General features: G+C 38.0%; 1 protein-coding gene across 3 annotated transcripts in view; it reads left to right on the plus strand.

Annotated features, from left to right (window-relative positions):
- The window catches only part of KLHL2 (kelch like family member 2), a 139,098-nt gene that overhangs the window by 111,046 nt on the left and 11,147 nt on the right, over positions 1-16,905 (plus strand). For all 3 annotated transcript variants that reach the window (XM_027866963.1, XM_027866964.1, XM_027866966.1), the window contains exons 8-13: positions 319-468; positions 7,157-7,274; positions 10,043-10,240; positions 11,021-11,122; positions 13,318-13,446; positions 13,850-13,990. In XM_027866963.1, coding sequence (XP_027722764.1) covers positions 319-468; positions 7,157-7,274; positions 10,043-10,240; positions 11,021-11,122; positions 13,318-13,446; positions 13,850-13,990 — 838 coding nt within the window. The remainder of the gene's footprint in view (positions 1-318; positions 469-7,156; positions 7,275-10,042; positions 10,241-11,020; positions 11,123-13,317; positions 13,447-13,849; positions 13,991-16,905) is intronic.

Consider the following 16,905-nt stretch of genomic DNA (forward strand, 5'->3'; position numbering starts at 1 on the left):
AAGGAAATGTTAGTAATTCAGATTAAACTTAAAAATGTGTCATGTATATATTTTTTCCTTGAAGAGAAGTGGTTATTAAACACTGGCAAGCACACTACTCCCTCTCTGCCTCCATGTCTTTTCCTCATCAGGCCCTTTAGCTCAACAGTTTTGAAACAACTTCTTAAACTTTCCTCTCCTGCTTTCTCAGCTGCATTTTCTTCCCATTGACGTTTCCTTGGAATATGTAATCTTTTGTTGCATTTGGAGGGTTCCTGCCTCCCACTCCTTGCTCCCCCTTCTCTAATGGAGCATGCCAACTTGTGTCTTTTTTTGTAGAGAGTGGAAGAGGAAACCCTAGTAAAGAACAGCAGCGCCTGCAAAGATTACCTCATTGAAGCCATGAAGTACCACCTGCTGCCCTCTGCGCAGCGGACACTGATGAAGAGTGCCCGAACTCGGCTGCGGACGCCCATGAGCCTGCCCAAAGTAAGAGATGCCATGCCTAGTGCTCCTCTCTTGCCCTATCATGTAGACAAGATTTCTGTGTGACGATAGCCAACGTTTTTATAGCACCTATTATGTGTTGGGCACTTTGCTAAGCACCTTACAGTTATTATCTCATTTATCCTCATAACAACCCTGGGAGATAGGGGCTCCTATGACCCCTATTTAAAGTTGAAGAAACTGAGGCAAACAGTTTAAGTGACTTGTTACACAGTTAGGGAGTGTCTGAGTCCGAATTTGAACTCAGGTCTTTCTGACTCCAGACCAAGTGCTTTATCCAGTGGTTCAATTAATAAACATTTATTAAGCACCTGCTATGTGCCAAGGACTGTGCTAAGCACCATCCACTTCACCTCCTACAGTGTACTATCTATAAGTATATCACACCTTCTTTCTAGGGTTCTTTGGCTTCCTTAAAATATGTGTGTGGGTCTATAATTGTTATATAATAATTACAGACAAATATTTCCTTGTAGATCATGTGGATAAGAATTCCCTGGAATTAAGGTTTTTCAGATTTTGTGTTTTTCTTCCCATAAATTACCAAACACTTCTCATGCCCAAACGACAAATGCATTTGGTCACTTCAGAATTTTATTCAGTCCAAGGCGAGTTTAATAATCTAATTGTAGAATCAGGAGGAAAAGGCCTTCCTATAAATTAGATATTTTATTAAAATGGAAGACTAGATTTCAGAGTTATTTCACAGCAGAAGAGATCTTAACTTTGGAGGTATCATGGACCGCTTTAACGGTCTGATTAAACTTATGAGGGACCCCTTCTCAGAATTATGTTTTTAAATGCACAAAGTAAATTACAAAGGAAAGCAATTATATTGAAATTCAGTTCTCATGAGATATTTTTTAAAAATACAAGTTCACAGATGCCAAGGTGAAAAACCTTTATTTCACACCAGAACTATAGAAGATTATTTGATTCCTCCCTTACGCATGAAAAATTATTCCCAGTGATGCCTTGTCAGATGTCTCACCCCCTATAAATATCAGATAGACCAATTTTTTTAAAAAGTTGTTTTGGTTTTCTAAATTGTTGGGACAGATTTCCCCTTGTTTTTAATCAATTCATTTACCTTTCCTCCCACCTTTCCTGATTCTTAGACATTTCATAAATTTAACATCAATTCACATTGGATTTGAATCCCTGCTCCACCGCCTTGCTCTCTGTGACCTTGGGCAACTTCTCTTCTCCCTCTTCTTCTCTGGCTCTCAGTTTCCTCATTTGTAAATTGAAGGAGTTGAAGTAGATGAACTCCAAGGGTACTTTTAGCTTTAAATCTGTGATACTATGTTGTCCTCTTTCATTTCCTCCTTAACAAAACTGTTCATATTTTACTGCCTTGGTTTTCCTCATAAACAAACCCCCTTTCAGTTTTGTTTTTCCATGTGAGATTCTCTTCACTCCGTCTGAATCTTTACAATACTCAAGACCCTACCTTTTGGAGCACGTCTTGGAGATGACCTCACTAGGACATGTAGAGGATAAACTCTGATCCGCTGTTCCCTTTTATGACCTTTTTTTTTTTTTTTTTTTTTTTGCATGTACACACCCATCTTGCATTAAGAAATATGAGTTACTATTTTGTCCATTATTCTCGTGTGTGTGTGTGATCATAACTCCCCCTCCAGTATCATTTTCTCAGTAAATTCAGTATTTTGGATGTTTTCTCTCCAGTGTTTTCATTTTCCTTCTTTCCAAATTGAATTTCATGGGGGTAGTTTTGCCCATATCTTTAGCTCCTAAGAGTCTATATTGATATTATTTTTCTGTCTTCCCCAATGTTAACAGCTCTGAACTTAGAATCATTTGATGATTTTGCCAATGTGCTATTTACTTATCTTTCTAGAGAGTTAATAAATATTTTAAATTAGAAATGGACTTCAGCATCAGCCCCTGGTTAATTCTTTTATAAATTCCAGCCCACTAACACACTTCAGTTTGAATAGTGTTTCAGTGCGTATGAGGATGTTTCTAAAACAAAAAGAAGTCGCTAGTTGATTTGACTGATGGGTTTTAGTATCACATGCAGTTGTATTGGGCATGCTTTAAAAAAAAAAATACCCCTGCTCCCTATTATTTATAATTCTGTTGCCCCCTAGAGGTTGGCAGGATTTTCTCCTCTTTGAAATATTTATTCTCATTTTTAATAAGTAGCAAGGAATATAAAAACAAATATAAATTTTAAAATGTATAAAAAGGGATGTAGTGGATTACAGACAAGTTTCAAAGTCAAGAAGATCTGGGTTCAAGTTTTATTTCTAATTTACACTTAACCTCTTAGTGCTTAGATGAATTCCTGACACTAATGTGATTACACATCTAGACCACAAAAAAGTAGCATTCTTACCACAAGGCAGTTTCAAGGCATTCACTTCCTCCTCTGTTGTTAAAAATAAGTGTTCGCCTGTTTCAAATTTTCTGATCTCTCCTCAGTTCTCCAAGATTATATACAAAAATTATTCTAAGTGGGCTCAGTAAGTACATTTGCTAGTCCCTTAATATCTTAGTATGCATGCAATCTGAGTCTGCTAATTTTATAACTGTTCACCTTTTCCAAATATTCCCTTACCTGCTTTTTTTTAAGTAGCTAACCTTGCAAGTGTTCATTGCGTTTATATTATTTACTTTTTAAGAAATTCTTACAAAAACCAAATTAAAAAAAAATTCCATTTCTTGGCCAATTTAAATTTAGCCTTCCTTTCATACCTTCCTCCCCACCTACCTCTTTAACTAGGTTTGTTCTATCACTAGCAGTTTTCATTGTCTATTGGAAAAGACCCTCCTTGACCCCTTTTTTGGCACTTAATTCATTGTTACTGGCTGTAGTTTTATCTAAAGGCCTTTACAAGTGAATTCTGTATTGTTCCATTCACAGCTCATTTCTAGCCTATCTTTGTCGTTCCCAGAGTTCTTTGAATAGTACTTGGAAGAGATTTGCCAAATATTTGAGCAGTCTGTTGTTTTTTCTCTCACTCTTTCTTTCCATTCCCCTCTCTCCTCATCCCCTGTCTCCCCCCTTCCTCTCCTGTTCTCTCTTTCTCTATTTAAATAGCCTGGGTCATCTGGTGTCACATTTCTGAGTTGCTCAGGGTATGTGTAATCTTTGATTGTTCATCTGGGATCCACTGGGCTAACGGATTTCTTTTTTTGTTTTGTTTTGTTTTGGTGAGGCAGTTGGGGTTAAGTGACTTGCCCAGAGTCACACAGCTAGTGAATGTTATGTGTCTGAGGCCGCATTTGAACTCAGGTCCTCCTGACTCCAGGGCCAGTGCTCTGTCCACTGTGCCACCTAGCTGCCCCAACTAACAGATTTCTTAATTCCTTCATTTTCACTTTAATGAACTCAATGGAGAATATTCTTGTAGTCCACTGTAAGGAGCTGTGGAGGTTTTCTCTACTCCAGGTGCTGTTTCTTCTCCTGTTTGGGGATCCCAGCTCCTAATCTCAATCTTGGTCTGACATTTTTGTAAGCAAAGATACCTGCTTGGAGTTTCCTGCTTTTGGACAGGCATGTTTTTCTATCTGTTTTTCAGGAACCTGCTCCATGCTCAATTCTTGTATATGTGTATCAGAGCCCATCTTGAGAATTTGTCCCCCATAAGGAGCCCAGATTATCATCTTGAGGGTAGTCTTAAACATAAGCAACGTCTTTAAACACAAAAAATCTGCCAGCATTTCCCACACTTGGTGGTGATAACGTTGAAGATAATGATGGTAATGAGTCAGTGCCCAAGAACAAGAATTCTCCTGGTGAAATATATTTCAGGGTTCTTCTTAAAGGTGATTCTACCTTACACTTGGTACCCTGAGTCTTATTGTTTTCATAGCTGTTTGAGGTTTTTGTATTTTGCCGTGGGCCCACCACATTAATTTGAATGAGTGCTTTCACTTATCTCAGACCTTAGTTTTTGTTTTCTGGTTTGTTGTTGGTTTTTTTTTTTATCTTCACCCAGAAACCCTGAGGTTGTTTTAGGTGTTGCGTTTTCCTTTACTTTCAGCATTTTAATATATTCCATGCTTTTTACTGCCCTATTTTGAATCCCCTACCTATCTAGGACTTATAAATATTCTTACAAATAAAGATACATTTTATTGCTGTATTTCTTTACATTTTTTTATCTGCTGGAGTTGCTGAAATTGTTACTAAAGATGTAAAAGGGAAGGAAAATACAGTGGATAGAGCTCTGGACTGTTATCACGGAGACATGTGTTCAAATCCAGTCTCAGAGATTACTAGTGAAGTGACCCTGAGCAAGTCACTTAAACTCTGTCTGCCGCTTTCTTCATCTGTTAACTCGGGATAATGATAGAACCTATTTCCCACCATTGTTTTGAGGATCAAATGAGATAATATTTCTAAAGTGCTTTGCAAAATCTTAAAGCACTGTATAAATGCTAATTAATTCTTGGTCTTCAAGAGATGAAAAATGGAAGTTCAGAATAGTTAAATTACTTTCAGACAGTCTAAGACAGACACCTGAAAGGTCTTAAATTCTGACTTAACCTTCTATCAAGTTTGTTTCATCGGTGGCTTTTTAAAAGCCACATTTTGTTCAAAATATCATCCCATTTTTACATGCCTTTTAGTTGCTGCATTTCTAGTTTCCTTTTTTCCCTCCAGCCATTTGTATAGTATTCTTAAAACTGTGATCCTGTGAAATTTTGAAAGCTTAGAGCTTCAGAGTTTCTAACAACTATTTGTTGGTGGCATTAGAATGAATTTTTAGCACAAACTCCTCACCTCAAGCAATTATCAGTGCCCTCATTCTTTCCCCAAAGTTATTTTCTCTAATCTCGTTATTGCTGTATATTTTGACTCACAGATCATCATGCTTTTAGTATCTCTCCTGCATCATATAAATATGTGAGTATGTAAAATAGTACTACCACTTTACTGTCCTTAATAGATGAAAATATTGACTTTTCCCCTCCTTTTCTCTCCCTACCCCCTTTTTATGAGAAGTAAAATAAATTAACATATTATCATTGACATTTTTATGCATGTCTGGATTTATTTCCTAAAGATTTTATTCATCTGTAACAAGCATATGCTAATAGTATATCTGTACCTTTCAACTTAAACTGCCTGGCAGGCATATATTTGAACTCCAAATGATATGTAATACCACAATTCACAGTTGATAATACAATTGAGTAGCATTCTGTAATTTCAGAAAACTCATCTCTCACATTTTGAGGGACACACAACTTGGTCTTATTCTGTTCATTTGCACACAGTGCTAGCAGAATAGTAGGACCTAAACATTTTTTATACTTTAACTGTCTTTCACTTTTTTCTTCAAGGACTTTAAAGTTTCCTTCTTCTGTCTAGATTCTGACTTGCAGAAATAACTCATTTTCATTCATCTTATTAGAGATCTATGATAAGTAGGTCCTTTTTTTTCCTTAGGAAAGTTGTCTTCTGCTTCTCCCTTATCTTCCCATAATCTTGAGTACAATGGTAGGCACTCAAAAAATATTGTCAGTGTTCTGACTTTGCTCTATGTGTGACTCTGTATCCCTCAGTTTTTCTTTATTTTGTTCCTTTTGTCCTGTTTTCCCCAAGCTGCTTGTCATTCTCTGCAATGACAGAGCTGATGTTAAGGTTTCTCTCTTGGCATTTTTGTTTCTCAAGAGTCATCAGAAAATACATATACATCTCTGTAAAATGAAAACCAATTTGTTTTCAAATCTGATAAGAACTGGACCTATACAAAACCCCTCTCTTCAGGGCATAGGCTTCTAGAAAGCCTTTCTGTCTTTCCCTGATTTCCCATAGCACATGTTGATTATATATTGTCTTATATTATTCATTAATTGTTTCACATGTGTATCTTGTGATTTATAATCAGCCTGAAGACACGGACCAAGTCTTTTATATTTTATTGCTGTCCCCCAACTCAGAGCCTAGAATAATACAAAGTAAATTCTGGTTACCAATGAATACTTGCTTGAATAGGATTGAATATGTTTGATGCCCCCATATAGACTCAGAGAATAGACTACTGTGCCCGTGGTCATCATTCTTCCTAAAAATCTCTATCCTTTGTCTTATGGGAACATAAAAGGTCTCTCTACTAGTTGGGATTCATTATGGAAGTTCTCTTGTGAACTCTCATTTTATGCTTTATCTAGTTGTTTGTTTTTTAATTTCCCCTCCCTTTTCCCTGTTTTTCCTTTCCTTTCCTCTGCTTGACCTTTCACCTCCCTGCTGTAGCGCAGACCTATTGATCTCACATTCATCTTCTGATTTAGACATTAGAGTACCAATCCTCCAATCCTTGGGAAATTAGAATCCACTTAGGGTACCACATGAATACTTGTCAGGGTTGACTACATGCTGATGGTTTGTTTGCTTTTCTTGGCTTAAATCCTGCTTTTGCTTGAAGGATCAGAAACTTATCACAGTTTCTGAAATTCTTTACTAAATGTGCTAGACAGTAGGCTTTTAACCCTGATATTCCTCCCCCTCCAAGTTGATGTTTATTAAATATTGATTTAGAAGGTATTTCCCTCCTCACCCCTTTCCCCTTCTCAACTTCATTCCACCCTCATTATCTTAGCACTCTCTACCTCAAACCTTGTGCAGGACATTTAAAAATCTGTGAGTAGATGATTGTGAATAGTTGCTTTCATGGTTGTCCCCTTCTAGTTGATGGTGGTGGTTGGTGGTCAAGCCCCGAAAGCTATTCGAAGCGTGGAGTGCTATGACTTCAAGGAAGAGCGATGGCATCAGGTTGCTGAGTTGCCTTCAAGGCGATGTCGAGCAGGTAAGGGTCATTGTGCTGTGTTCATCCTCTGCTGTGGAAAGCTGATTGAGTCCAAGGGATTTGGAACTCACTGCCATTATAGAAAGAAAAGACTCTCCAATAGAAAAACTTGTGTTAAAATTGTTTGTTGACCAAATCTTAACTCTTTGTAGACTGCACTTTGCAGTGTACAGTTGTGTCTACTACAATTCTTTTTTCTTTTTTAACAGTTTCCTGTCTTTTTTTTTTATTTGAGTTAATCAGGGTTAAGTGACTTGCCCAGGGTCACACAGCTAGTAAGTGTCTGAGGCCGGGTTTGAACTCAGGTCCTTCTGACTCCAGAGCCTGTATTCTGTCCACTGCAGACCTAACTGTCCCAACAGTTTGCTGTCTTCTTCCCTTCTTTGCTCCCTCTTTCCATACATCCTAAGTGCCATCTGGAGTAAGGTGAGGAAGATAGTGAGGGATGGGTCAAATAATAGGATATAATTACTCTTACTACACGATTTGGGAATTCATGGGGTAGGGACACTTAGCCAGGTTTACAGATGAGGAAAGTGAGGCAAATAGGGTTAAGCAACTTGCCCAGAGTCAGTTTGACCCCAGTCACTTCCCTTGCTTTCTTGTAGCGTACAACTTCAGAGAAGACAACAGTGATAGGGGTTTGTAAAATTTGCCTCCCATATCCACGAATAGTAAATGTGTATACAGAACTTTAGGGATTCATGTCCTCCACAGTGAAGTGAATTTCAATGTTTTTATACTGTTGGCATTCCAGCCAAAAATACATTTAGATTAGGCTTTGATAGTATGTATTAATGGGTTTGGGAAGGCATGATTCCATTTGTGTACATGAGTGTATGTGTTATAATGGGCATATGCTGTATTACTTTTCAGTCTTCAGTTTCAGTCCTCAGTGGACTGAATGCACTGTAAGTTAGAGGCACAGATATAATGACTAACTAGGCATCCCTGAACAGGAAGTTTGAGGGGAAGGTAAGGACCTCAGGCAGAGATCTTGGGTTTTTATAGCTTTTTAAAATACCTTCAAGTTGCACAGTGTTTAGAGTGCAGGCCTGAAGTCAGGAAGACTCATCTTCTTGAGTTCACATCTGGCCTCAGACACTTACTAGCTGTGTGACTCTGGACAAGTTGGTTAACCCTATTTGCCTCACTTTCCTCATCTGTAAAATGAGTTGGAGAAGGAAATGGCAAACTACTCCAATATCTGTGCTAAGAAAATGGACTCCACATGGAGTCATGAAGAGTAGGACACTACTGAAGAGCAACAATAAAAATATCTTTGCATTTATTCCTTATATTTATGCTATATTTATTGGCCCCCTTAATAGAATGTTAATTCCTTGCATGTAAAAATTGTTTCGTTCTTTTTACTTATATCCCCAGTGCCTGGTACATGATAGGTTCTTCATAAATATTTATTAATTGATTGCTGTAACTTTTGTACTCAACTATAGTGCTTAGTTCATCCCAGCCCTGAAATCCTTTAAATTAAACCAATATCTAGTAAATGCCCACTTTTAAGACAAACAATGCATTTATCACACCCTAGATTTTGCCATTACTCACAAGTGTTGTACTTCAATAAAAAATTATGACATTCCTTAATCTCACTGGAAACTATGATTCCTTACCTCTCTATGCCTTACCACTCCTAAACCTATCTTCATTTTCATTGTAACCTTTCATCTCTACCCCTCAGTACTTTATTAGGCCATTACCCCTGTTACAAAATAAAAATTTAAGTTCCTTGAGGGTAGGGATCATATCTTTAATTTCTTTCTCTCTCCTAGTGCCTAGCGCATGATATCACACTGTAGGCAATGAAATGTTTGTAGAATAAATGAATGATATCTTAAGTCCTGGTCCACTAGAAGTATGAAATCTGTTTAGGAAAGAAGATATAAATATCTGAAAGCTAAATAACAATAAAAGATTTAAATAATTATTTAAGACAGTAGAAAAAGCATCATAAGACATGGTTAATTGCAAATAAATTGTGTTAGCAACAATTCTATCAAGAGAGAGGTCACTTCACACTGAAATGGTCAAGGAAGACTTTATGGATAGGGTTAGATTGTAAGCTCCTTGAGGGAAGGGACTGTGTTTTTATTAATTGTATTCCTAGTGCTTAGCACAGTGCCTATTACATAGTAAGTGCTTAGTAAATGTTTATCATACCATAAATAAACTCTTTGGGTAGAGCAAAAGATTCTTGTTGGTAGGAGCCCTTTTGAACAAGAGAATGACATGATCAAAGTGGTATTTTAGGAAAATCAGGGTAGTAGCACTGTGTGGTATAGACATGCCATCTCTGAGCACATTCCCTGCTTGTTCCTGAGCTTCTACCCATGATTCATGAAGGCATGTAATACAAATTTAATTTAAAAAATCACTATGAAACCTACAAGAGGTTCAGAATAGAAAAATTGAAGAAGAGATAATTCAGCTTCAAATAGGTGGAAAAACAGAGTATTAAGAGATAATTTAAGTCTATACACGTTCTTGAAAAAGCCACATTAATCAAATGGTGCCTGAAATCCACACCATAATATTTTGTATCTTGTATTAAACACAGAAAAGAATAAAAATTCAATAATTATCTAAGCATGCAGGTGAGCAGTAATTCTCCAGACATGTTCAGCCAGGGTATCAGCCATTGGGTATCAAGTACAAACCAGGATCATTTAGTGGGTCACAAACCAGTCTTCAGTCAGTGGTGGTACGTTGAGCATGATGTAGTTCTCATGGATGTGTTCCTGCAACAGGTATGGTTTACATGGCTGGCCTCGTTTTTGCTGTGGGCGGTTTCAATGGCTCATTAAGAGTTCGAACTGTTGATTCCTATGATCCAATTAAAGATCAGTGGACCAGCGTCGCTAACATGCGAGACCGGAGGAGCACACTAGGAGCTGCTGTGTTAAATGGCTTGTTGTACGCGGTCGGAGGTTTTGATGGAAGCACAGGTAAACTTGGTCCTGCCCGTCTCTCTTTTACTATGGCTACTCACCTGGTCAAGACAGATGAACAAGTAATATCAAACTAAACACTTTGATGTTTTAGAAGATTCCATTTTTTTTAATATAATAAGGATTTTCCCAAATAATCTTGTAAGAGTACTTATGATATGTACCAGAAAAAAAAATTTTTTTTGGCCTAGACCTGTGATTTTCTCGATGGAGGCACATCAGCAACTAGTCTGTAACTAATAGTCTTAGAAAATTGCTAGGAGGTCACTGCAGGCTTAAATGACACAGCCAATATTGTACCTAAGGGAAGAATTTAACCCAAGTCTCCTGACTTTAAAGCCTACTTTTTACCCTCTATACTATATCTATTTGCCTATTTTGATCTGGGCTTCTCATTACATTGGTGTAAAGAAAATCCAGTGAGAAAATTCACTTGGCTCATGCAGATCTTTACCTAATCTGCAATTTATGATCCTAGAAAGTTGCCTGGGGCACCCACTTAGGGTCACATAGCCAGTAGTATCAGAGATGGGAACCCATAACACCTGTATAAACTTGGTTATACATTGTTATTTTCTTTGTCTTCATATCATCCTGATTAGCATGGCTAATTTAAATGGCCCTGAAAACAATTCATAGTTAAAAAAAAAACAAAAAACCAACCAATTCAATTATTTTAAATTTTAGAAGGAGAAATAAAACCCAAATGGTCTGCAGATGATAGTGTTTGCCTTTAGAAATTTAGAAAGAATAATGATGTATTGGGGTTTGTTACAGGTTTGTCATCTGTGGAAGCATATAACATGAAGGCTAATGAATGGTTTCATGTCGCACCAATGAATACCAGGAGGAGCAGTGTTGGTGTAGGGGTTGTTGGAGGTATGTACTGGTAATTCTTTCATTCGAGCTTCCACTTTCTGGTTCTGGGCACATGGCTTCCTGAATCTTAGAAGTGGGGGCAATGGGATCTTCTTCCATACTCTAAAATTTAGAATTAGAATCATCTAATTTTGTTTTAAGAGTTGGAAAGGTCAGTAGAGATCATAGCTGTAGATCCATAAGGGCCTTCAGATGCCATTTTGTCCATCTCTCTCATTTTATAGATAAGGATACTGAGGCCCCAAGAGGTAGAAGGCCTTGCTCAAAGGCACCAGGTTAGTCGATGAACAGAACTGTTATGCAGCCTTATTTCCTGACATACAGAGACTGGTGCTGTTTTCATTATGCCAGATTCTAGCATAAATGGTAACCAGAAGGACATTTTAGAAAAAGTAAAGTAGTGAGTGCAAATTTAGAATTATCCTAGGTCCAAAGGCAAGGCAGCCATATTTCTCACAGTCTTCTTATTTTGGCTAAGAGAAGATTTGTGCCTTGGGTTTTTCCTTCCTACTTGTGATGTCTTCCATGAGCTGGGCCAGGCTTTATTTAGCATTGTTTTAAAATTTTCTCCATTTGACTTAGAGCATTTTGGTTTTTAATTTCCTTTTCCATGGTGCTAATCTCCCTCCTAGTGGCAAAAGTGTAATTAGCGAACTTTCTATCATCCAGATCATCAGTGAAAAAATATATTGCCACCCATAGGGCAATACTACCTGCAAGGCATCCCAAGATGGGGTTTTATCAGTTTGTCACTTCAGTGCAGTGAACATTTTATTGATTGCCTGCCATGGGCAAAACACCAGACAGAATAAAATCAAAGACAGAATAAAACTAATACCAGGCCTTAAGAGGGATGTTCTACTATGGGAGATAAAAATAGCCGTCATTTATATAGCACTTTAAGCTATGCAAAGCACTTTATAAATATTATCTCATTTTATTCTCATAGCAATCCTGATGAGGAAACTGAGGCAGACACAGGTTAAATAACTTGCTTAGGGTCACACAGTTAGAAGGTGTCTGAAGCAGGATTTGAACTCAGGTCTTCTTGATTCCAGGTCCAGGCTTAATTCCCTGTACCATCTAGGCGCTATCCACAAATCACTGTAATAACAAATCAGAATATGGTAAGTGTAAAGGAAATAGTCAAACAGAGCATTATGGAATATCTGAGGAAGGAAAAATAATTTCCATCTGGGCAGAGATAAGGAAAAGTTTCTTAAAGGACAATGGATCTTGCAGAAAGGGAAAAATTTCCTCTGGTATATGGTGCTGGCAGTGATGAAGGTGATGTGCTGTGCATTTTTGATGTGGGGGACAGGGTGTGTGAATGTGCTGAGGGCAAGAGAGGGCAGGACAAGATCAGAGGAATAAATAATCCACTTTGGCTGGAACATAGAGTGCACAAAGGAGAGCAAGTTAAAGCTGTAATTTTGGGTTAGAGCCTTAATTTTGGAAGGCTTTGAAACAGTACTGGCTGTAGGGTCAGAGGACTGGGATCAAATCCTGCCTCCCTCCACATACTCACAGATCCGGTGACACTGGCCTTTCTGCTGTTGCTCCCATGGGTTCTCCATCTCCTGCCTCTGGGGATTTTCACAGGCTGTCTTCTGTGCCTGGAATGCTCTCCATCTTCCTCTTTGACTCCTGGCTTCCCTCAGGCCTTTCTTATCAGTCCTCTAATCTTAGTGCCTTCCCTGAGACAACCCCCAGTTCATTCTGTATATATTTTGTTAGTGCATAGTCTCTTGCATGCTGTTTCCCATTTTAGATTGTATGCTCCGTGAGGGCCAGGACTGTTTCTTGTCCTTCTTAGTAACCCTGGTGCTTAGCACAGTGCCTGGCACATAGTAGGCCCTTACTGAGTGCTTGTTAACTGTCCAAGGTCACAACCTTAGACAAGTCATTTGTCCTTGCTTTGCCTCAGTCTCCTCTTCTTTAAAATAAGGTGGTTTAACTAGATGACCTCTGAGATCCCATCCAGCTCTCCACCTCTGACCCTTTGACCATCCCTTCATCTATAATAAGTGGTATTACTATTAGTCAGTGCTTTAAAGCACTGTATACAAAATCGACATTTTGTATTATCAAGGCAGAACTCATGTTGCTACTGAGGGAGAAGAGTGGTCCTGACATTTTTTTAACCAGGACAGTATCTTTTAGAAATCTGACTCACCTTGTGATCCTGCTTCCAGGCTTGTTATATGCTGTGGGGGGTTACGATGGAGCATCCCGTCAATGTCTCAGCACCGTGGAATGTTATAACTCAGCCACAAACGAGTGGAGCTATATCTCGGAAATGAGCACTCGCAGGAGTGGAGCAGGTAAATGTAGCCCCAAGTGAGCACCTGAACTCCAAGGGCAGCTTAATGCCCACAGATGGATGAGATGATTCATTGGCATCTCTTGTACTATCTGGAAAAAATTTCAGAATGCCAGTGTTAATGATACCACCTTACTTTATATGGGTTTGCTATGGTTCTTCTCATTCAGTTTGGTGCCCTAGTTTCAGAGCCCTAGCAATGGCTATTGAGGACCTTTTGGGATCACCATTTCCCTTGTATCCTACCAGATTCGGTTGTGCATTCATAAAAATTTATCTTCCCTGCCTGTGCGTCAGAGCCTGTGAATGTGAACATGTATTTTGAGCCAGCTTTGGGGTATGGGATGTTGTATAGCAGCCCAACTGTGGCTGGGCTGCAATTTACTTCTGTTTGTGTTTTCTAGGGGTTGGAGTTTTAAACAATTTACTCTATGCTGTGGGAGGTCATGATGGACCATTAGTAAGAAAAAGCGTGGAAGTGTATGATCCCACCACTAATACATGGAGACAAGTGGCAGATATGAACATGTGCAGAAGAAACGCAGGTACTTAATTTCATTTGAGAGAGGAGAAATCTTTATTGCAGTTGTCTTTAAGGCTTTTTACTAATAAGGCTCATAATTAATTATGTAAAAATCCAACAAGCTCATCATGTGCTCTAGTAATGATTTTCAGCTGCTAAAAGTAGCAAGACTTCCCAGTTGACCTGATATTTGTAAACACTTATAAGAATAGAGCAGTCTATAAATTAACATAATTTGGGATCTAGAAACGAAGTAGGAGAGGAAACAAGATGAAGAAAATTAATTTTGAGAGTGAACCATGCCATGCCTTTATATTTGTGTTCTGTTTCCTGCCTTCAGGCAGCTAGATGGCACAGTGGGTACAGCGCTGGTCCTGGAATCAGGAAGATTCATCTTCCTGAGTTCAAATTCAGCCTCAAACACTTATTATCTGTGTGACTTTGCACAAGTCACTTAACCCTGTTTGCCTCAGTTTCTTCATCTATGAAATGAGCTGGAGAAGGAAATGGCAAACCACTCCAGTATCTTTGCCAAGAAAAACTCAAATGGGGTCATGAAGAGTTAGACATGACTGAAAATGACTGAACAACAAAAAACTTGCTGTGGTTATGTTTTCAGAATCTAAGTTAGTGATGAGTTCCCCTGGGCATCCATATCAGACTTTAGATAATTCTCATCATTTTTTTTCTTCTCATTGGAATTATTTCCCTTTGGATCTTCAGAATTCTATTCTTGAGTTTCACCATCCCTCTTGGGCTGACTTCCCTTGTAAGAATTTTAGTCCATCGGGTACTACCTAACCTTCCTTTGTTCCTGCTGTGGCAGATTTCTGAATAATTGAAATCCCTTAACATTGCTATTTGATGCCACTGTGTCAGACTTGTGATCTGCTCCTGGGACTCTCACTGAATTTCTCTTTCTGACCAGGTGGCCAATAGTATACTCTAACAATGAAATTATTTATTTTTCTCTCTAATGTTCTTCACCCAAATGCTTTCCATCATTCTCTCCAGGTCTGATTCCCAGACCTGCATACACAAGTCTAACTTTCTAATATACTATACTGTGTTACCCCCTTATGCCCATCCTATTACTTTTGAACAAGGGTGGACTCATCCAGAGCCATATTGCAATCTAGACTCCATCCCACTAAGTCTCAATGATACCTTTGAGGTCAAATGAACCTCCTTATATTAGGCCTTCTGGTCCTCCTGTTTTTTTTCCTAAATATTGATCATTTGTGTATAGACTCTTGAATCCCTAGGTTGCTAGAGGCCCCATTATTGGATTTTGTCCCTTGTGATCTCCTGTTCTTCCTTCATTATAGCTACTCTTTTCTCTTATCTAGTTGGCTAAATGTATATAAACAGTTTTTTCTTTTCCTTGTCTTTTTTATTTTAAGGACTTTTTTTTTTTATTAGATTTGCAGGACATTAAGAAAATACATTCTTGCCAGCCTGGACATCCTTTCCCCTGGTCAGGCACTATTGCTGTCTTTTAAGTTGTGGTTCAGAAATCCACTTCTCATTCTGAGCCACCATCTTCTTAATCAGTTGTTCATCAAATGTACAAATACCACAAAGCTCAAAGGGCTAAGTAAGATTTGGAAAGATCTTGCCAGGCTGGAGCATTGGGCTTGAATCCAACAAGATGAAAATGAATAAGGATACATATAAAGACTTATTCTTGAGTCCCAAAAAGCAACTTAACAAATACAAGGTGAGGTTGATTATTACTAAAGCTTTATGTCTGAAAAATTATTTGGGAGTCTAAGTAGACTACAGGCTCATTCTGAATTAATAATGTGATATGACAGTCTAAAAAGCTAAGGCGATCATGTTTTCTCTTTATAAATATAAAAAATTTAAATTCTTTTTGTATTTATCTGTGTATATATACATATATATAAACATTTTTTTCTTACATTCTAAAATCCTCTAGTAAGAAGCATGGTGGGAGAGACTATGTACATAACCAGCAGAAAGTTATGGGGAAGTAACAGAGTGCCCTTAGATTTCTGCAGTTCAGCACATTTTTAGTAATTTGAATGAATGCCTGGGTGGCCTGCTTCTTTTTTTTTAAGCAATCAATCAGCAAGCATTTATTAAGTGCCTCCTGTATGCCAGGCTTTAAACACTGGGGATACAAATACAGTTGAGAAAGAAGACAATCCCTGCCCTCAAGGGGCTTACATTCTTTTTTTTAAAATTAATTTATTTTTTTAATTAATTAATTTCTTTTTAGTTTTCAGCATTCACTTCCACAAGCTTTTGAGTTTTAAATTTTCTCCCCTTCCTTCTCTGCCTCCCTCCCCAAGACAACGTGCAATCTGATATTGGTTCTACATATACACTCCTATTAAACATTTTCACATTAGTCATGTTCTAAAAGAAGAATTAGAACCAGTAGGAGGAACCACAAAAAAGAAGAAACAAAACAAAACAGAAGAAAAAAAAAGAGCAAGTAATATGCTTTGATCCGCATTGAAATTCCATAGTTCTTTCTCTGGATGCAGATAGCATTTTCCATCATGAGACTTTTGGAAATGTCTTAAATCCTTGCATTGCTGATAAGAGCTAAGTCTATCAAAGTTAGTCATCACACAATGTGACTGTTACTGTGTACAGCTTTTCTCCTGGTTCTGCTTGTTTCACTTAGCATCAGTTCATACAAGTCTTTCCAGGTTTTTCTGAAGTCTGCTTGCTCATCATTTCTTATAGCACAATAGTATTCCATTACATTCATATACCATAACTTGTTCAGCCATTCCCCAATTGATGGGCATCCCCTCAATATCCAATTCTTTGTCACCACAGAAGGAGCTACTATAAATATTTTTGTACATATGGGTCCTCTTCCTGTTTTTGTGATCTCTTTGGGATACAGCCCTAGTAGTGCTATTGTTGGGTCAAAGGGTATGCACATTTTTATAGCCC

This window comes from Vombatus ursinus, unplaced genomic scaffold (genome assembly GCF_900497805.2).
Source record: "Vombatus ursinus unplaced genomic scaffold, bare-nosed wombat genome assembly UNPS02014784.1, whole genome shotgun sequence".
In the NCBI taxonomy this organism is placed as follows: Eukaryota; Metazoa; Chordata; class Mammalia; order Diprotodontia; family Vombatidae; genus Vombatus; species Vombatus ursinus.